Source organism: Lonchura striata, chromosome 6 (genome assembly GCF_046129695.1).
Source record: "Lonchura striata isolate bLonStr1 chromosome 6, bLonStr1.mat, whole genome shotgun sequence".
NCBI lineage: Eukaryota > Metazoa > Chordata > Aves > Passeriformes > Estrildidae > Lonchura > Lonchura striata.
Genome location: NC_134608.1, coordinates 16,848,330 through 16,870,991, shown reverse-complemented (window position 1 = coordinate 16,870,991; position 22,662 = coordinate 16,848,330). Strand labels below are relative to the sequence as shown.

At 35.5% G+C, this 22,662-nt stretch overlaps 1 protein-coding gene across 3 annotated transcripts in view; it reads right to left on the bottom strand.

Moving 5' to 3' along the window:
- Positions 1–22,662, bottom strand: part of TTC7B (tetratricopeptide repeat domain 7B) — a 119,983-nt gene that overhangs the window by 82,542 nt on the left and 14,779 nt on the right. For 2 of the 3 annotated variants that reach the window (XM_077783987.1, XM_021531932.2), the window contains exons 2-5: positions 20,835–20,989; positions 19,870–20,038; positions 7,273–7,403; positions 6,215–6,336 (exon numbers count right to left, since the gene is read on the bottom strand). In XM_077783987.1, the coding sequence (XP_077640113.1) occupies positions 6,215–6,336; positions 7,273–7,403; positions 19,870–20,038; positions 20,835–20,989 (577 nt within the window). Of the gene's footprint in view, positions 1–6,214; positions 6,337–7,272; positions 7,404–19,869; positions 20,039–20,834; positions 20,990–22,662 lie in introns of those variants that run through there. The other variant, XM_021531933.2, reaches the window with a different exon arrangement.

Here is a 22,662-nt window from a genome sequence, read left to right as displayed (position 1 = left end):
TACACTTTTTTAAGCATCTGCAAGGGACTGAAACTTGTGACTGAAGTTCTACTGTATCATGGAAAAAGCAGTAAGATTGTATAAGAAAAAAGCAGTTAAAATAGAGAATTAGCTTTTGCTTCATAAAGCATTTAACAGTGATCCACTGCACACATCAACACAGACACAAAACAGATTTGTCAAGCATCTTCTACGTGAAATTTACTTTAAAAAAACACCTCAAAACTACAATTTAAATCACCCTAAAATTGAGTTAAATGCTTTTAGAGACAAGAAATGAAGCAAAAGATACCATTAATAATATGGTAGATCTCCACACCACACTGCTTTTAGCAAAGTACATTTCCTGTATTTGTTAACAGTTTGTAACATTGAGAAGAGTGGTGGCTGCTCTGGTACACGGTTTTCCTTCCTAGCCTGGGATACACAGCTTTTACCTGCTTTTCACTACGATGTGCTTTCATGTCAGCAGTCCTCCCTGTGCTGATGGACTGCCAGAGCAAAAGGGCACATTAACTTAGACAGCAATGTCCCACAGTGTCTGTAAATGACTTTGAGATACCCTCCTTCCAGGGACAAGGAATTTTAAAGTACATTAACATTCACTTGGAACTGACACGTTTTCAGCGATTTCAGACAAGACAAAGACAGCCCACAGATGGACACTGATAATTACAACCATGTGTGGTTATATGACTGCCTCCTGCCAGAACATGCTCAAATCAACTCCTTTGAATTGTATCTTCCTCATGTTTAAAGACAATTAGAATGTTTGCTGCTTTAAATCTTCAAGAAAAACACCCCTACTTTGACTCTTTAAGTAGCAATCTGCCAGTTAGGCTGAAAACCAAGATCTGAAAGTCTGTACAGACATTCCTTTAGGGCCTGTTTGGATCCTTGTGTCTATATATTTGCACCCTAAACTCCAACTATTCATGTTAGAACCTAGTTAATTATTCTGATACAAGATCAGCTTTTAGGCTTCTTAAACAAATTCAGACAGTATTTCTGTTTAGAATAATGCAAATATCTTAACTGCACCTATACAAAGATGCCCACTCCTAAATAGAGACAGAAATTAATAACATTAGATATGATACAAGCAAAGTGCAGGAAGAAAATTAAGGGGCACCAAGGATAAGCTTTCAAGGCAGGATCAGAAAACATGTATATAAGCATGAGATTAATTCTTAAGCTGTAACAGAACATCCTAATACCGAGGTATGTCATTTACCATACTGCTTTCTATGGCTCTACAAAAATGAATTTTACAACATTTGAAAAGAATTGCAATTCTATGGTTTGGTTCCATAACTTTATTAAAGGCTGACCAAATGGACAAGACTACATACTCTGCCCAATGGATGGTGCTTTGGATAATTGTGACTAATGTCTGTGTCTGTTTTCCATCAGGTTTAAGAAGGTGGAGAAGTATAACTTAATCCACAATTAGAAAAACATCCTGGTAAGCATTTGGATACCTATCTATGAGTGGTAATATAGTTGCAACTTCAGACAGTTCTATTTTCCCACTCTTCCTTTAATACTTAAACTTTCAGTACACTCACAATATTATATAATTTTCACAAAAAATTAATTAACACTGGACATTATTTTCTGCATAAAATGTAGAAAATCCCTATCTTGCTGACAGAAGCTAAACTACTCCTTTCTAAAAAAAAAGGTAATGAAAAAAATTATCATGGCATAAGTCTCATTTTATCCACTGTTACCTCATACAGAAATAAAAATCCTAGATATCTCAAATTTGCTACAGAAGATCATGTTAGCTTGATGCTTGAAAGTTCTTTAAGGATATTTGAGCTTATAAATAAAACATTTTCAGTGTGCCATTAGAGCTACACAAGCCTAAGTATTTGAAAGAGCCCAATCAAGCAGCAATTCTGGCATTCATGCATTCAAAATGAAAATACTTGCTGCCTAGACTGCAGTTCCCCTGGTGGTTAATCCACCTAATGGTTCACGACCTGAAGAGGAAGATCTCATCCTCCCCAATCTCATCTCGTAGTGCTTGCTCCCTTTTCCCACCATTCTTCCTTCTTGGTATCTTCCTCCTCGCAATTGTATGGTCTTGTCTCTTTTCTGACAGCCATACCAGCCATTATCAACCTTCCAGTGAATCAATTCTCACCAGAATGACAGAAAGCTATGATTTCTTTGACAACAAAATTCCACAGAAGAACCAAACAAGCACCTGAACCAGCAAAAGACAAACAAGGAAAATGCACACTAGGAGGGTAGGAGGAAGGATCTGGAGAAAATTACAATAGTAACTTCTCTGTAGACTGGAAAAACAAAAGCATTAAGAGCAGTAAAATGAGTATTTTGAGGGGAGCAGGGGAGTGTACAAAATATTAACTCCCCTATTTGAGGATCCAAGACCATTTTGTTTGCCAGCCATCACAATTCAACATAAAACCAAAACCTTCAATCTGATACTTGCAAATTAAATCATCAGCCACTATCAGCAAGATATGTGGTACATGAGCTAAAAATGCTAAGTATCTTCTTGGAAAAAGTGAGCTGGAGTCAAAATTCCAACTACAAATTATTAAGAGTATAAGTCTTGAACATAACACAGATACTAACATTACTCTTTTACTGTTCTTTGTATAACTAGTTGTTACAAATGTTGATAAGATTTTGAATAAAAATAATTCCTTCATGCCTTCATGTTATATCCATCTTAGTCTTCCATGTAACACTGCCAGGTTTCCCACCTGTAACTTCACAATGGAATCTTGTTTTCAACTTTCGAAGTTAGGATGCAATTCTGAGCAATAAACATACAGTAAGGTTTGAAAGAAAAAGCATTCATAATGGATTATTTTATCTTGAATATCTGAGGGAATAACAATTTTCTCTCATGTTCAAACAAAGTTTTTTCAATGAAAACTAACAGGTGAGAGAACAGTATTGGAAACAAGGATGAGGAAAGCATTTGATATGACAGACAATAAAATATCCTTTGCAAATTTATTTTTGCTAGGAATCACAGAGAAATTATTTTTGTTCCTATCTTGAATCTATTCCTGCCTTAGCTTCCTAACCACACAAACACAAAAGCAGGCATACAGAAAACAAAGCTCTGTTGAAAACTGCAACAGCAGTGATTTTGTTTCCTTTCCAACACACAGCAGTGATGTTTTACATATAAGAAATGTGATGCTTTGTAAGGTTTCAATGTTTTCATCTTACTTTCTATTCTTTACTTAAACACCAACTTGTTTTGAGAGTTATGTAGGATGTGAAACAGGATTTCAAGAGATGCAGAGCGATGGGTATCCTGCACTATATTCTAATACAGTAGAGAGCTGATCTTATTGGATCTTCATGTGCATTTATGTCAAGCATTTACATAAATCTTCCTCCCATGGATTTCTTCCCAGTAAAGTCCCTATCTGTGAGCACTGTATAGATATACATGTGGAACAGAAGCACCTACAGAATGCCTCCCATCCACTGTTCCTCTCTTACCAGAAAGAGAGCAATGTTGTTATGTTATTTCTGTTTGAGATATCAAATATGTTAAATACTAATGTCAAAGTTCCTGTGCTCACAGCTTTTCTTGGAAAAACATCAAGACTTTGAACTCCTTCAATATGAAATTACAAAGCAACTACTATACAAGTTATGTAATCAGCCTGAAAGCATGGGAAGTTATACTTCAGAACATTTTTTTAAAAACTCAAAAATCCTACTCTAAGTTTTAGAACAAATTCCTCAACTTCTTTGTTACATTTCCAAGCTCAAATGTTCCTCATCTCCCAAGTGAAAAATGGGTATGTAGTTTGTTTCTTTAATAAAATTCTGTACGCTTCAGAAGAAACCATTAATTTCAGTTTTGTGTCTTAGCACTAAACTAACACTTTTCTGGTTGAGATTATTCCCACTTCAACTTTTTTTTTGACTAATTGAATTTCCATGTATTTTCAAAATACCATCACTTAGCAGAAAGGCTAAGTTAAGTTTCAAGCACTTCCTAGTTTTTTATACAAGATAATGCATACCTGAAAGATAATCACTGAATCCTCTACAAAATCTTGATTATTTGACTTAAGAGAAAATCTCTGTACAGTTAACAAATGAAAGGGAAATTTGAAGTAGATCAACTAACCTTATAGGTATGCAGCAATACTCCCTATGTTTCTGTTGAAATTATGATCTTCTAGCTCATATAAAAGTTATTTTCTTTTCTGGTTTGAAACTGATACACGTGTACAAAGATGATTTTAGATTACATTCAAACTTGAAATATGTTGCAAAGTTTCCTGGAAAGATCTCAAATCTACTTTCTATAACCTAACATCAGGAGGGATGACACTTAAAAATGAAATAAAACATCCTTAAAATAGATTTATTAAAAAGCAGGCTATAATTTGTTCCTGTTAGAAAAGGTATATATTTGAAGTTCTCTTCAGTTCTGGTAAACCTAAGTTAAAAAATGAAAAAAATAAAAAAGCAATCCCTAAAAGCAGCCACATAACAAGCAGCCTGGAACAATGACCATATTAGGAAATATTGTAAGAACTGTGATTGACTCTGAATTAAGGAAAGGAACTAAAAGATGTAACAGCAGGAATATGTAAAATAATGATTGCCACAGAGCTATTTTTCCTAACACCTTGCTTCATATCATACCACAAAAAAAGTACCACTGGCCAAAGGAACTAGAAGAAGAAATTCAAAATTCTATATATAATATGTAATCTGTTTATAAACTGCAAGTGACCACTGTACTAAAGACTGCAAAAAAATATATATGCTTGTGTAGGCGTTAACAAGATCACCAGCAACTTTGCTGTGAAGAATTAAAATGCACACAGAATAAAATCACCTTCCAAAGCTCACACCAGATGAGCTGATACAGTCTAGCAAAAAAACTCCTGTCTGGATATTCCTTAACAATCTACCGCATGACCTTTTCTGTGCAGCTGCTTTTTGTTTTCTTCGTTAATTGCAACCTGCTAGGTCTACTGCTCATTGCTTTTACAAAAAACATGTCAGATTAAATGCACCATTTCCGTCCCTGGCCTTCAATCAAAATTCTTCAAAATGTGGAATTCTTAGCTTATTCTTAACCATGACTGCCATTGGGATTTTTGCAGGAACTGTATTTTATTTATTTTTTGTGCAGACATGAAAATAGAGATCTTATTTTTAGTTCTGGTAGATGAAAAAAATCAGCTTTCAGAACATTCCATTCCTCCTGCAATTAAATTATGAAAACAGAACAAAAGTGTAAGTCTCAGATCATATTATTGCACCACTACTTCAATACTTTAAGAGATTTCAAAAGTGTAGTGATCATTTCTATGTGGAAATTCCTGAACAGCTTAAAATTCGGGTGGGTTTTTTTATCCTACCTTCAGTACATTAAAATCTTGAACTCTTTACAGACACTGCATTATTTCCTTCATCTCTTGTTTATGTATTTGAAAGAATAAGAAACATTTTTGCTATAAAACAGTAGTCCCATCTAGAGTTCCAGTATTTCAAAAAATCACATTTTCCTAATGAAATAAGAAGCCCCAGACACAAGTTTTTAAACTACGTGATTTCAACAAATTTCAGAAATGTACTTAAAGCCCATCTATACCGAGTTTTGAAGTTCTTAAAAATGGAGAGTTGTATTCTTTTTCTCATTCTGTGTGGTAACTGAATTTATTTTTAGGCTTTTAAGCAAAGCCTTATTTAAAATAAATTATAAAGGAAGTCCCATGCAGAATCTAAAGGGATCTACAGAGCAGGTACAATAAAGATTGTATACTTGTATACATACTGTTGATCTTCATGCACATTTATCCTGCAGCATAACGTTAAAATAAGTGATAACTGAAGAGATTTGGAAAAAAATTACAAAATCAAAATTATAAAAATCAACAGTTTCAATATGTTGACACTGTTTACCAGTGTTAGATAGTAAATTTCAAATAGTTAAAGCTTAAGGTATTTTAAGTTCTTACATTTAGTAAGCAAAACTATAAATATTTTCTGTGACTAAACAATTTTCCAATATGTAAATAAATACAATATGGACAGCCTTACTATTTTAATCAAAATGTTACTACTTTATTAATAAGAGACCTCACAATTACAGAATCCACAATTGCTAAAAATAATGCCCAGTTAAAGCACAACTACAAAACCTAATCCAAAAAGTAAGCACAATAAAAGAAGACTCAAATCTCACCCATTCTTGAAATATAGAACATGTGCTCTCTGAAGTCCTGTTTCCAGGAAAAAACTAAGCTCTTGTTCATGTGCAGTGGGCCCTGGCTTAGGGCTTCTGTTTTGCATGTTGGCATTAATTACCTAAGAGAACACAAGAAAAGGAGGGGGAAAAAGTCTATTTAGGAAAAAAAAACAACCTTAAAATCAAGGGTTGTGTACTTTTCCACAGAAGCTAATATTTAATGTCGGAGATATCTTTGCCATTTGTAGAGGTAGCTAGTAGACCATTTCTAGCTTTACCTCCATTGCCACCTAAATATAAACTCTTTTGTTCTTGGCTATACCCTTAGAGATAATTTATTTATCAAGTACAAATATTGCTAAGCAAAATTTTACAATACTTTTTCAGAATTTTTTGTGAAGAATGGTATATAAAAGAGAAGAATATGAAAAATAATATTTGCAACCTTATTCAGTAGCAGGAGGTGATGGTATTCAAAAATCTAAAACTCCTGTTAGTGTAGAAAAGACTGCTGCAGAGAGCAGTAAGAAGATTAAAAGCTATCTCCAGAGTGATTTCCAAAAAACAATTTAGAAATAATTGTATTACATCAGCATTAAAAATGCTGTCAAAATGTAATCAGCTTTCAGTGCACGTGGTCTACCAGCCACTATAAGACAATAATAAAACAGCAAAAACCCTCAAAAAATAAAAACCTGTATATATTTAAAAAACAGTATTATTTACTTTTCCCCTCCATCACATTGGTTTTCTTTTCCCTTTCTTCTGTTTTTCATGACCCTAAATGAGTCTTATAACTCCTTCAAAGACTGCTGTCAAGTGACAGGCCTGAGGCTTGCAAGCAATGGGTCTGAAAGAGGATCAGATGGATACTGCCAGCTCACTTCACTCTAACAGCATTCACAATCCAAAGAACAGAGTCCCGAGTGTACCTCAAAGTCTGAAAAAAAGCAGTAGTGTATAAATCCTAGAAATAAAAGGTCACACAAATTTCTTTTAAAAAGGAATTTATATCAATCTTTAAATCTTCAATTTAGAAAATCACCTCAACTTACCCTTTCTATCTCCTGAAGGTACAGGAGAGCAATATCCCCAGCCTTCTCATAGCATGTAACAATTTCTTGTTCACGGTCCACATGGAGATTGCTCGCTGAGGAAGATATTGGCAGCTTCTCAAGACAGAGACCTTGGGAGGCAAAAAAAAATTCAAACAAAGCATTAAAAACCAATGTCATATAATATAAATAGCTAAATAATATTCCAGGTTAAGCCTCTTTAGTCAGGGGAAGAAACAATGGAAATGAAGCTATGGTCCCCTAAAACAGACACTAATAAATATATAAATGAAAATTACTCTTCCTTAATAATTATAAATCCAGAAGCAGCAGTTTTTTAAAGCAATTCTGATTTAAAAGGCATTGTGACGATCTACCATAAAAATATAGAGTGTCTTTATATACCAGTTTCACATTACTCTGTCTTCACTTTTCCAGAATGATCATAGAAACCAAGGTACAGCAATGAAAGGCACTCAAGGTAATATTAATCCAGTCACTGCGCAAGAGAAAAGTATCCATAAAAACAAATACATTTAAATGTATTAGGAAACAATGTGTTAGGAAGTGTAACTTTTGTGTTTAAATTTAGAAGAGGTAGTTCACTCTCATCAAGTCTTTTCTGCTCAGGATTTACCCAGCAAATACATTAAGTATTGCTTTGAAGCAAAAAAAAAAATTCACTTGTCTCAATAAATAAATAAATAAAATCCAACAACTCTTACTAATCAATACTAACTCCTACACGATGGAGAGGACCTTGAGAATATAAATCCATTTATCTGATGGAAGACTCAACCAATCCCTGACACTTGTCTAACCTGTTTTAAAAGCCACTATAATAGGGATGCCCTGGCCTTCATATGCAAATTACCACAACTACTCTCACAAATAGTTTTTCCTAGTTCTAGAATCTCCTTCTCTAGATTAATTACTTTGATTCATCCTCACAGAGAGGTTTTTCTATTCTTCACAAAATACTGCAAGTTAGAGCATGGTGTCAATAACACCAAGGACATGGGTCTGATCCCCCTATGAGCCATTCATGTCCTTCTGGGTCCCTTCTAACTCAGAATATTCTTTGATTGATTTAGAGAGAGAGACATACTCGCAGGAAAAAATATAAATTCTCATCAATTTTTCATCAATTTCTCTTTTCATGCTTCCTTGACAGTTAATCATTTTTATTTCCTCTGGACACTCTCCAGCTGGTTACCTCTACCTTGACCCACTGTGCCAAAATGGGATACATGGCTTCACTTGGAGGCCTCAGCTGCACAGAGCGAAGAAGATAAAAGACTTCATGGTTTTCATAAGGGAACTTTTTAAAAAGGTATTAAAAATCAGCAGAACTTTGGTGCCTTCCCTTACATATTAGTAAAAATTATCTTCCATTTATGATCTGCAACAGACCACCAGCTCATGTCCTTCAAGCCAACTATTTCATCTTATATTTATTTGAATAATCAATTGCATTTGCAGTAGCACTTTCCACATATTAAGAGAGCTTGAGAGAATGCTTTAAGTCTGTATCACAGTTTGTTGGCCACCTTTACCCTCCAAACCACCCTATTACCAGTACAAACAACACAGATCTTACACCTTTATGTGCTATACATCCAGTTAACATAAAATCCTGAATCCAGTACTAAAACCCCTGCTAAAGACAAAGTAACATACAATATACTTTTGAAAAGAACTTTGCATTCCTAAAATGCAGCGAACACACAAATTGTCTGTCTCTTAAAAACCTGCTAATCCTGAGTACAGTAGATACTGGGTGTTTCTGACATGTAATAGTTTTCACCTAGCATACCTCTAGAAGTTAACTATATTTGTGAATAGTCTATATTTGTGAATAGAGTAGCCAACTAATCTGCTTTTTTTTCAATTTTTCAATCAAATCACAAATATCCAAGAATTTTTTTAGTATCAATAAGTCAGAGACCCCAGAGCAGCAAGGCTTAACTACAGAAAAAAGTCAGGTCTCCTTGTACTACAGTAGGTTTGAAGAAACTCTCTAAAAAGAAGATCTAAATATAAGGTTGATATTGGATAGAAATTTTGCTGTGTCCTACAGGAACACCTTCAAACAGAAAATGCACTGCAATAAACACATCAAATGACTGAAAGCACCAGGTAATTTGTGTGTGAATCACTCGTCCACATTCCTTCTCTCCTACATTATGAACAGCCAATGACCCCAAGTAACCATCTCCTACATCAAGCAAATTACTCAACTATTTGTAGATCTGAGTCACATTTATTCTTTCTATTTTTACAGTTTATGGCCATAACTATAATATTTAAATCTGAAAAATTCACTATAAAGACATTTTCTTATTTTAGCTGAGAATTTTTATTATGATACAAAAACACCTTAGTGTTCAGCCAAAAATGTTAAGTAATGCAGTAGGGAATATGTTAAATTTTAACATATTTAACCTTGTTCTTTGATGAAGTACAGAATACTACTCCATAGAGAAACACTGCTATATAACTAGCATTCACTTTTTTTTTCTGCTATGTTTATTAAGCCCAGGAAATTATATATTTTTTAAGCATGTCATGCTTTGGGGAAGGAAGTTTATTTGGAGATCTATTCTGAAATGACCTTTTAAAAGAATGGTTTGCATGTTGTATTTATTTTGATGACACAAGTAAAAATTGCAATTTAATGCTGTATTCACAATGAAAACCTATCAACTAGAGGAGAAACCTTTAATAAATTATGGTTTATTATGTTAAAACAAGTCACTCCAGACTGCTCATTCAATTTCTTTCTTAAATACAGATGAAATTTAATAAATAGTGTATTAAAGTATATAAAAGTACTATTTAATTTTAAATTTATATACACAGCAACACAGCAATAACAGTTACATGGTATACTGCCCAGTTCCTCATAAGAATACTGAGAGATGAAAAGAAGTTAATTAAAATAGGGATCATTATATTAGGCCCTCAAAAACAAGAAAAAGCACATGGTAACATACAGAACAGAAAAACAAATGAAGTTCAAAAAAACACATATAACCCTAATTTATCTGCTGAAGTCTTGTCATAGAATCAGACACGTCAATTGTCCCCTTTGTGATTCTTCCTACACCTGCCAGACAGGAATCTGCTGTTCTCCCTCAAAACGATAGGCATTTCTTTAACTGTTTATACACTGCTTAGGGGTATTTGGAAAAAAGTACAGGTTATTACCATAAAATGTTACTGCATTTGCTGTAAAGGCCATAGCTATTGCTTTATTTAACTTTTATTTTGTTTGATTCTGCATTCAAGAGTACCATGACAACTGGTATCACAAGTTGACTTTGATATTCAAGGCTTTTAAGTTTGAACCCTTCCAGTTAAAATAATTTTCAGATAAAAGCTTCCAACAAACTGGGTCAGTTTTAATTTAGGAAGACACTTATCTCATACATATCTAGTCCTGATATCAAGCAAGATGACTCCTGAGGGAAAAGAAAGTGAGAAGCAGTGAAACAAATACGAGCCCATACTAATTAAGTTTACATGTTTTGCAAGGTAACTCTAAAATTGCTTGTCATAAGAGCAAAAGAGCAACAAACAGCATTTGGACAATAAAATAACATTCCTGGTGTTTAAATTATATGGTAACTTGCAGAGGTTTTCCTTAAATTTTCAAAAAGTTACCCATATTTTGTAAAATGGTCAGAAAGCAAACACTAGACAGTTTTATTATTTGGAAAAAGTGGCATTCTTGTGTCTATAGTCGCAAGTCAGTGGTCAAGATTAAGCCAAGTAAACAATTTTTACAAATAGAAGACCAGGCCAGCCCTACCACCACATCTGCAGAAACTGACCACTACCCAAAAAAGAGGATGCCTCAGCAAGAATAAGCAACAAACTATTTTTAAGAAGTCCTCACACCCATTTTTATGTTGAAAAACCCCTAGGCTTCAGTTCTGTAGGAAAACCAATTAAGCCACACTCCCATTTCACTATACAGAGTAAAACCAAAAGTTACTAAAGGTCAAAAGGGAATCCACGGCACAGTTCAGATCTTTACCACGTACTCTTATCACACAGACCACTACTGAGATCATTCCAAAAAAACCAACAAAACCACTTATAGCATTGTGTATCTGAAGATTCTCCATGGTCCCAGCTAGTACCTTGCCTGTATAAATTTTAGAGACCACAAATAATAATTGTTAATCTACTGTTTCCAGTAGATAAATCAAAGGACAGAGGAAAAACAGTAAACTACTGGTTTATACTTAAGTCAATAAGCATGTTTTTTCAAGAGAGTGTTGTCTCAATACATAGAGATATATGGGTTTGCTTCTGTTTTCTTTACATAGACATGTAAAACCCAAGTGTATCTTAGTATACAGCACTTTCTGTTCCCTATATATGATATGCAAAGTGTTGGTACATGATATGATAAGTGTTCCAAATGCTGTACACAAAAAGCCCCTTTTCACCTCCTTCTAAAAAAACTTCATGTTTAGCATATTGTTATTGCTATCAAGGAACTCCCACATTTATTTATTTCTGAACTTAGAACATGCACTGCTAATCTCACTGAAGGGAAGGACTAATTAAGTCCTCAATCAAAGATTTTTCTTGCTTGCAGAGAATTTTTTTTCAGAGATTATTTTAGAAAGTAAAGCACGGGGCTGTTTTTATCTTCAATTCCCTACTGATATTTGCAAATTATTATAAAGGAAAAGAGAAAGAGAATACAGAATAAGCAAATATATTTATAATAAACTGCCTTTTACTTTTACAGCTACTCCAGATACACTGTAGGGATTGCCTATTGGTTTAGACAATTTAAGGAAACAAAAATAATTCCTATGATTTTTGAAGTACCTTGTACTGCCCATACTTTTATGCCAAGATTTGAGGGAAAATGTCTCTAACAATTGTCCGAATGCAAAGTCTCCTATTTTATGGCTAGTTTCACACATACGCTCTCCAGAAAAGGCACCAGAAAAAAGCCAATATCCCCTTCTCTTAGCACACTAGATTTTTAGTGAAGCACCTCTGGCTACTCACTCTTTTAAACACAGGCTACTTATAGAGAATTAAATTCCATTCTAGACTAAACCCAGAGTAACATAAGCAAAATTTTCAGCATTTTATCACGCATGCTCAAACTGCAATGTCATTTCATTACTACAGGTTTTCTAATGCCATAGTTATGCTAGTGCTTCTAAGTGTCTTGAAATTTCTCAGAGTTTAAAAAGGGAGAAACCCCAGAAATATTCACCTCTTTTTCTGAATTGAATACCTACTTAGTACTCCAAGCAGTCAATAAAAGCACAACAATATTTTGGGATTTCTTTTAATATTATCTGAGACAACTGTTGTGAACAATTGGTCACACTCTTCCTCTAAATATAATGCATTCCAATCTTTGTATTTCCTTAAGAAACAGTCTTTTGCAATATTTTTTAAATAGATCAGTATTTTTTTCGAACATACATTTGTTTCTTAATAATCATATGCCAGCCAATTCTTGCTGCAGTATAGCCCTTTAACAGGCCAACATCTTGTGGCAGGGCTGGAAAAGTTCCAACTAGAGATAAAAGCTGGAAAAAGAACTAGTTATTGTTGCACATCCTGGAGTGAGTGGATGCTCCCCAAAAGCAGAAATGCTGCACACCAGTATATGGAATGGGCATCAAGGAAGCTGTTTGCTCAGGGGACAGGAAATTATTTAACTATAGAATTTACACTGTTCTGCTGTAAAGTGTCAGGATTGCTCCTACAAGCACCTCTAAGGAAAAAAGGCAAAACTCTACTGTGATACCTGTTCTCCCTGTGGCATGAGAAAAAGAGGCCAGAATCACTACTTTTTAATTGGAGCCCAATATTTTTAATCTCTCTTCACTCTGTCAAAGGAAGGATTCTGAATAATTTCTAAATATTTGGGAGAAACTAAGAATAAGACACCACCAAATTGCCCAAGTCCTAAAGAATTCTATTTTAATAAGAAACATAAGTTTCTCATTCAAAGTTTAGCTTTCAAATAAGACAGCTAAAAGCTGTACTTAGGAAAGCAGGACAAATGCTTGGGTTCCTCCCAGTCCCTACTCCAGCAGGGCAGATGTCATAAACGTAGTCTGGGGAAAGAAAAGTTTTACTGGAGAAAATTTGAACTCCCTATGGCACAGGCCTCCTAGCCTACAAAATTCTCACTGACAGTCTGCAACATTTGCACAGCAAGACAGGAGGAGGGAGGGAACCTGAGTTCTTGACCCATTGCCTAATGAGTCTAGAGATCCCCAGCGTAATTACTAAACCAGCTTTCATTTAGCATTCTTCCATGAAGAGTTGCTTGGTGTCTGCTGACACAGGCTAGCAGTGCACGAGATCCCATTACAATTGCATATGATTAAAGTTAAGTGCAGCATCTTTTCCCAACTGCAAAGTAGCAATCCACATGCACCTAACACTGCCACTGAACCTAATGAGTATTTCCGTGCTTCTGTAAACAGAACTAATTAATAGCCAATCATTTAACTTGGTAAATGCAACATTAAATTTGAATATGGGTCAGCAGCAGTAAAGACAGCCTCACCTTCCTCAACATACATCATCTAAATGTAAACACATTTATTCAAACAAATATGTAGGCAATAAAGATGTAAAATGACCTGCAGCAATAAGGCTAAAATGCTGTAATGTCACAATCTAACTTATAAAACAACATCCTTCACACTTAATAAGAATTCATTACTGTAATGCAACAGTCATCTCGACAGATACCTGAGGTTGTCTATGAATCTATAGACTATGCTAATTGTAAACACATTTTCTTTACTAAAATCAAGTTTACAAAGCTGCAGACTTTAAGAAACGTCAGACCTGTAAATTGCTATGTTCCTCTATAAGCATTTTTAGAAAGGGTCATTAATTTGTAATGCCAAGTATTATAAATTCATTTTTTCAATTGTCTTCTGACTTAGGCAGCAGTATCAGAATTATGTTGCCTAAAATCTGAATAATCTTATTTCCTGTTTAAATAAAAACTTCCTATTGCAGAGTTCCTCACAAGTTGCTTCTCCCCAGAATAACACCTCAATATCCCACTGTGCATGCATTTCATCTGTTTCCATAAGCAAACAAAATTGCTCAGAAACATAGGCGATACTGCCTGCACAGTATTTGAATAATGCCTATGCATGCTCTCCAGTATATTACCTCATTCATATAGTGCTGAAAACGTGCAGAAACTTAATTGTTCTGTTCCCAGAGGCCACAACCCGAGGGGATTATTAGCTTCAGCCAACATTAAAATGGATTATAAATACATGCTTCTGTATGGCAACAGCACATAATTTTTTTTTTCTGATTGATCTTACAGGAAAGTTGGGAAAGTTGGAGCTAGTAACACAAGCTTAACATGAAAAGAAAAAGATATACATACTCTTTACTTCTTCATGGATTCATAACTTGTCTTATTTTAATTTTTCATGAGTTTAAGATCCTCCTCAATCTCAGAACTGAGCATTGCAAATTAAACTGATCTGGGGAAGAAAGTAAACAAATAGTCCCTAAAGAGACAAACTTAATCTTTGGAACAAGGGAACCTTCCCTACCTATCAGAAAGTAGTTCTTCCTATGAGGATACTTAAAAATCAAGTATTTAATACATCCAGAAAAATGTAAAACATCTCCATGTTTTACTTTGAGCCAAGACTTGCCACCGCAATCTCAAGACTGTCTTTCATTCCTCCTCCCCCTGCTCAGCGTCATTTCTTAGCTTTGCTCAATCCACATAAGACATCTCTAGTAACCAGTACTGATATCAAAGTTATATTTGTGGCAGAAGAAAAAAAATCTGCTTTTTTTTTTTACTGCTCCTTAAAATTTCAGATTAAAGGTATGACATGCTCCTGTGACCAACAGGCAACAGCTTCAGGGAGCCAGCTCCAGCAATTTCATACATCTGCTCTCAGGCTCACACATTGCCACAACAGTCATGCAAACCTGCCCTTCTCCTCAGCAATGTCATTCTTTTATGCCTATTTTTCTCTCCCTCATCACACCCTCTTGAAATAAACTGGCAACTCCAGCCATAGGCATTTTGCTACAGAAAATTGTTTTAGTTTATGCTTCTCCTCTGTTTATGTGCCAAATAAATTTACAAGCAGATGGGGGAAAAGCTAACCAACAGATCCAAATAAGTATTCTCATGTTTTTGCAAAACTAAGTGGTCCACTGATTTGAAAAGCTTCATCTTTTGAATATATGTTTTATACTATATTTTAAATGTCCCACTGCATGTGTTCAACTTTCTGAATTTTAAAAAATTATGTATTTAATACAAAAACTATGATTTTATTAACACTCTATCCCACACAACACCTTCTACATACCCATACAGAATCATTACTCAGAAGCACAGCATCAAAATTAGCTCCTTCCTTAAAGAAAACACTAGGTGTAATCAGAACTGCATTCTATGGGCATACACATAAGAATATCAAATTTAAAGTTAAAAAGGTATGCCAGTCCATAAAGTAAACTACATAAAAGAAAGCAATCTTCTTCTACAATTCTGTTTTTAACATATAAAATTGAGGAAAAGTGTGAAGAAAAGCAGGAAAATATTGGAATTATACTAAGCAAGTTTCAGAGACTTTGCCTCGTGCATACACACAGTCTCCTCCTCATTGTTCTAATGGACACAGAAGCAGATATCTTTTCATCCCTCATCTTCTGCGAGTCAGGACAGAGGACAAGACATCACTACTAGAAGTTATTTTTGTTGCCAGAAGCCAGGAAAATAATTAAAACTCAACAATTTGTCCATGAGCTATTCAGTCTGATAAAATACAGCCATTCCTTTATCACCACACTAACAATTTTGCGCTTTCCCTAGAATGAGCAACAGAAAGAAAGGAACCACCTTCCAGCACTTCTTGGTCACTGAGAGCCTGTGATTCCCTACACACCAGAGGCTTGCAAACAGTCAGATGTAATAGAAATTTTAAAAAAAAATTCAAAAGGTAAGTTGACAGGATTTTCTTTAAAATTTGTTGAAATGTTACAATGTTGCATTTTGACAAACTAGCATGAAACTTTATTTGGAAGAGCTGAAGCATCATTTCACTAAGTAGGTATTTCCAAGAAAATAATAACAATCATTTAATCATCCTTGCTGGGTTTGAAGGTCTTTGAATCCTTGGCTTGACTTACTATCATTCCATATTATGCCTCTTCTCATACACAGTCATCTAAATATACTGTCCTCAATTAAAGCTGTAAGCAGCACAAAGAATTGAAAGCATTATTTTAAAGATACATATATAAGCATTTAATATACTCATACATATACTCATTTATGTAATAAAAATTAATGAGTGCACCACAGGCAGTAAATGGCTTAGTTCTCTGGTTTTCCCTTCCATGTTCCAATTCCATTTTTTCTCCCCACCATTGTCACTACTGCTATTCCTCTTCCCCTTCTTTTAGGTGTCAGTAGATAAAACTCCAGCAAAATTTAGCTTGAGGCTGACCCCTGAATCCATTGTGTACTTTGTTGTGTCCATACATACATACAGACCCTTCCTTGGCTGTGAAGAACAGAGAGGCACAGGAGACTTGGAAATGAGGTAATTTCCAAGGGCTTGTTGTGAGCTGTGGAACTGTCTATGGTTACAGTGCAACATGCTCATGTAAGTACCCTGTAAAAACTGTAGAAGAAACATGTCAACTCATGCATCCCTCTCAATCCATCACCTCTGAGGTTACAGAATAAAGCCTCATAGTGAAAAGGTAAGTACATGGACATGGTCCCACATTAAATAATGAAAAAAATTTTAAGGCCATTAAAAACTACCATTTGTTACCTGCCCTCTGCCTTTCTCAGTGGTAAGAACATCAGTATTTGACCACTAGGCAATAGTATACAAGACTATAAATCCACTGGAACTGGATACAAATGAGGAAATTTCAGCAGGTTCACTGCTTCGGTGCAGCTGGGCCAATGCTTGCAAACAGGCATGGACAGTCCTTCACTGCTTAATAATATGGTGCTATGACTGCCAAAGAAATAAAATCCAAATACTCTGACCAGTTTTATAAACTTTCTATAATATAGTTATCCTTGTACATACAAACAGAAATAAAAATCCCAGTGAAGCACAAAATCTCTGTAAGAATAACTTGTATTTAGTTGGGTAATACCTACAAGCCACAGTCACCTCTGAAGAGACTCTGAATTCAGACTATAAAGTTTACAGTCACTCTTAAAAGGAGAAAGAAAAACATCAACCAGAAATGAGGAAGAGGGTGAGAATTAAATGTACACTACTGGGTAGAAACATATGCTCTTTAGTTGTCAGCTACTCTAAACCTGTCCAGACTTTGAATACTAAATTTAAGACTGCTCTGTAATTACCTCCTCATTCTAGATCACATAGAAGACTATATTCTTGCAATCCTCTACCATAAGAAGAAAGGAAATTAAATTTTGTTAATCTTCTGAGAGAGTTGGGGCTGCTCAGCCTGGAGAAGAGAAGGCTTTATGCAGACCTTAAATCATCTTCCAGTACCTAAATGGGCCTGCAAGAAAGCTGGAGGCAGACATTTAACAAGAGCATGTAGAGACAGGACAAGGGACAAAGGCTTTAAATTGAAAGGGGACAGGTTTAGACTAGCTGTTAGGAAGGAATTGACTACTGTGAGGGTGGTGAGGCACTGAAATAGGCTGTCCAGAGAAGCTGTCCAGACAGGCTCGATGGAACTTTGAGCAACCTGGCCTAGTGGAAGGTGTCCCTGCCCATAGCAAGCTTAGAATGAGATGATCTTTAAAGTCCCTTCCAACCCAAACTGTCCTGTAATTTCACTCAAACTGGAAACACTGTAGCTAAAAAATATGTTCCTGGACATGAACAAAACAACAAAAAAGCCCCAGCAGTTTGCACAGGTAAACTGGCAGCCAGTCAACCAATAGAACTGACAAAAGTAATGAAGTCCCATCAAGATAAATCAAGCCTCATATGACAGATTTCAATGTTTTAAGAATAAAGATTGAAATCAGAAGGAAAAAAAACCAAACATCTAGACAGAAAATACGCTGGGTTTAGAAAAAAATCTGAACCGACAAAAAATTCCAGAGTACAAAAGGTATCTGTTTTTCTATTTTCTAATACATTATGTTTGAATTAAGTAAAATTAATAATACTGATTTTATGTGCAAAATTTATGCCACTGTGGTTTGAAATGCTTTATATCTTTATGAGGCCAAATAAAACAGAGCCAGAAGAGTTGAACTCTGGAAAAGATTCAATTAAATTCCTTGGAGATAAAAGCAAGTTTAAGTTCTTAAAGTTGTTCAAGTCCATGGAAAGAACATGACAAATTCAACAGACATCCTCATAGATTTAAAAAACAAAACAAAAAGAACAGCCAAAATCCACAAACCTGACTGGTAGTATACCCAAAGCAGACACTGCTCTAAAGCCCACAGAGATGTTATTTGAGAAAAAGGAGCAGATTTACATCATATACAAGAATTCCCTCAATACTCCCATTGCCACTTCAATCTAAATAGTGACCAGGCTTACGAAGCATCCTTTTGACCCTGCTACTAGCTGGTTCCCTTGTTTCTTTGACATCTCTATAGGACATGATTCATGCCTGTCTAACATTTACTGGAGGACTGTGTTGGTGGAAAACAGCCACTCTCTCCCAAGACTAACATTAGAAACAGTCCTTGATCAATTGTCAGTCAAAGCTATAGAAGCCTCTCACAATTTTTTTGCTGCCTTTGACACTCCTCTTGCCATTACAAAACGTACATATGCAACCAAATCCATGCTTAAACACAGCAGACCAAAGCAAACACTTCACTCAATAAATTCTAATAAACCCCTGGCATACAAACTGCCATTTTCCCCAACACACTGACCAGCCCTAAGTCTATTACAGTTTTCTAAACTGAAGTGGCACTGCCACCTTAAGACATGAGGCCAGCATTACAATTTTCATTATACTAGAGTAGTAAAGAAGAAAATAGTTTTTAATTACCTTCACTTTCTGATTTTTTTTTTAGAAAATCAATATTCATATTAGAAAAATTTACATATAGAAGTGCATAAGTGATGCATTGCCTTAAGTCAGTTCTCATGTTATTAATACTCTTCTGAATTAAGTGGCAATTTAGCTATGCAGCCTAGCTTAGGCTGAGCATTTTAGCATTCAGTAAAAGGCATCACTATGAATCAAATTCTCCATTCTACCCACAGCCACCACAAAACTGCACTGCATTTTTTAGCCCTTAACTTTTGGCAACAATGATAATACTTTTAGCAACTAGCCACAGTTACTGTGACATATATGGGAGGACTTTTAAACGCATACACAAAAAAACTGATCAGGTGACAGCACAGTTAGAATATTAATTGAAGTAAAAGTCTTGTCAACTATCATAAACTTGGAATAATTTGGACTCAAACCATCCTCTTATTTTATCTACAAATATGGCACTCCACTACTGCGTAGATGACATTCAAACTAAAAAATTCTTCATTTTTGGATAAGATATAAATTAACTTTTAAAAAACTACTTCCACATTATGATACTGGAAAGAGCAATCTTACCCTTTGTAGAATATGCTTCAGCAATCATCCGTAGCCGATATGGTGGCACTGCAGTCAGTTGCAAGTCATCAACACCAACTCTAGCATATGTGTTCAGAGCTTCTTTGTAATCACCTTCCACATAGTTTAATTTGGCCATTATTAGGTTAGCTTCTTGTAGGAATTCTGGCTAGAAGGAAGAGAAATAAGGAAGAGTTTTCCCTAAGAAAACACATCTAATTCTTTCTGATAATTATTAGGTATGCTGTCACACCTAGAATATTTCTTCTAACAGAGCAACAAATGAACAAAATCCTGTCTTGTGCAATATTTGAGAAGCTTGAAGTAATGGGGAATTCACTAAATCTCATTCTGGCAAGCTACTGAAAAGTATTACCAGCCATTTTAGATATTCACATGTGTATTTACACGTGTACCAGAAATACCTCTCAGTTTGAAACCAGCTTTTCCAGGTGATAAAACTATTTAAAGGCAGCCTATCATTACAGCTCCTCATACGACTTCTTTTTCTAACAAAAGCACAGTTGAAAATAACATAACATCAAAACTTAATGATATATGTTCCACAGCTTACATATTTAATTCACACCATTTCAAAGTATCAGGGCAGGATAAATGTCTTGAAAAAAAGAATTAATGGGGGATTGAAGAGAGAAAAGAAAGAGAAATTAATACTCCCAGAAGCCACTGGAAACAGAATGTTACAGATGAGTGCAAAAGAAGCTTCTTTTGATCTCTAAAAAGATGGATGTTGAGTACAGAAGAGGTAAACTGATGTAGTAGCTCCAACAACAGTTATGTAAAAGAAGGACCAGAATGGTTTTGAACATTAGAAGGTTCTGACAGAAAATGCTCTCTTGTATTAATCTCGCTTTCAGAATCTGCAAATATAATTTAAGGAACCTTTCCTCAATACTTCAGTCAATTTCAACTTTTCTCATTCTTGCTCAGGCCTACTTACATACCTTGAGATTACCCCTATCAAGTGCTGCTGTGAGATGTTTCCTGACCTCAGTCAGCTTTGGCTGGGGGCCCCGGGGACTATTACTGTGTTTAAGAGTGTTTTCCTTCAAAAATTGTTCTAGTTTGGATTCCCCAAGAAGAAGCTCTGCCATGTCATCTGTAAAAACAACAAACACAGGAAGTATTAGAAATAATTTTATTTCACTAACATTGCCTGAATTTTAAACACAAACTAGCCAAAGCAAACACAGCATTAAGTATTCAGTTTTATCACGTCATGTGATATTTTGTTTTACTTTTCAATTTATCTTTTCCCTGCCTGATTCACTGTAGAATCAAGTCTCCTGTGTTCTAAGATAAAAACAATTAAAATATTAACCTGAAGTCAGTATTCTCCACTTCCTCCTCAAAAAAGCAACACTTGATTCCAAAGCTTCATGTAGCTCTCTGAACAGAAGACCCACTTCTGATACTCACTTCACCAAAAAAACTGGTTTCGAATATGAATACTGATATTGGATTAAATTATTTATTTGAAGTTACATGTCCCTCATTATGTCTCACCATCCATGTGTTGTGATGTGATCACCATCCATATCTTCTCTAAGACTCCCTCAGACCTTTTCAAGGCTCCACCCATCCCAATTCTTCAGTATGACAGTCCATTTCTCATCCCTCTCCCCATTTCTTACAGCTTACCACCACTTCTCAGACCTGAAGGTACAATGTAATACCAGGCTGCCCAGCAAAACTGCACCCAGCAGACTTCCAAAACTCAAGAAACTGGTAATCTTCTACCTCACCCTTAGCCAGGATTACTAAACTTCTTTTACTGAAATGTTTTGAGTTATTTCTCTAGTTAGAAGAGCTCTGTAAAGTTCATCACCTTTCTAGGACTTTAAAAGACCAAGTCATGTCTTGCAAACAATGTCTGAACAGAACTAGAATGAGAGGTTCTATGGCAAATAAGAAATATTTTGGTAATGCACAAGAAACCCATTATTAGCTGCAGCAGGGAACAAGTGAGGACTGAGCACATTTATGACTTAATATGGCTTACAGAGTATTCTGTGTTTAGAAAACAAACAAGGATAACACGTTATCAGAGTCAGCAAAAAGCAGAGAAAGGGGAAATGGATGTTGTCAGCATAAGCACTTGGAGGGACCAGCACCAGGCTTTGAAATCCCCTGCACACAGCCTCCACTGCTCCACCACGGTTTAGCAGCAACAGCCACCACCCCCATAGCCACTGTCAGCTGCATTCCCCTAGGAAAGGGCCCAAGCCAGAAATCCCAGACTGCTTCCCACCCCAGCCACACAGACTCGTCTGAAGCAATTTACACTAGTTTTGCCATTCTTTTGTTGAAGTCTGTTCAGCAAAAATGAAAACCAGAAGATATTTCAATGTACTAAGTGAAGAAAAATAAATAAAACACATACTTCAGCATTAGGGAAGGCACAGGATTATACACAGATTATACAGTTTTGAGAATTACACAGATTACAAACCCCCTCCAGATGACACTGCAAAACATTTGGCTGTTCTTCTTCTAGAATTTTTTAGCTTGTTATCTACTCAACATTTCCCTTGTTGCATTTTTTGTCCATTGACTCCAACCACTGTCTCCATCCATACAGACAGTCACTTCTCATCAAAAGCTTATGGTTGGTTTGTCCTTGATAAACCCATGTCAACTGATCCAAATCACCTCCTTATCCTACCAGGACATAATTCCTAATCTTCTCAGAGCCTAAGGTTAGGCTGATCAACTTCCAGTCCCTGGACGCTTGTTGCAAATGGCCACATGTACCTTCTTCCAGTCACCAAG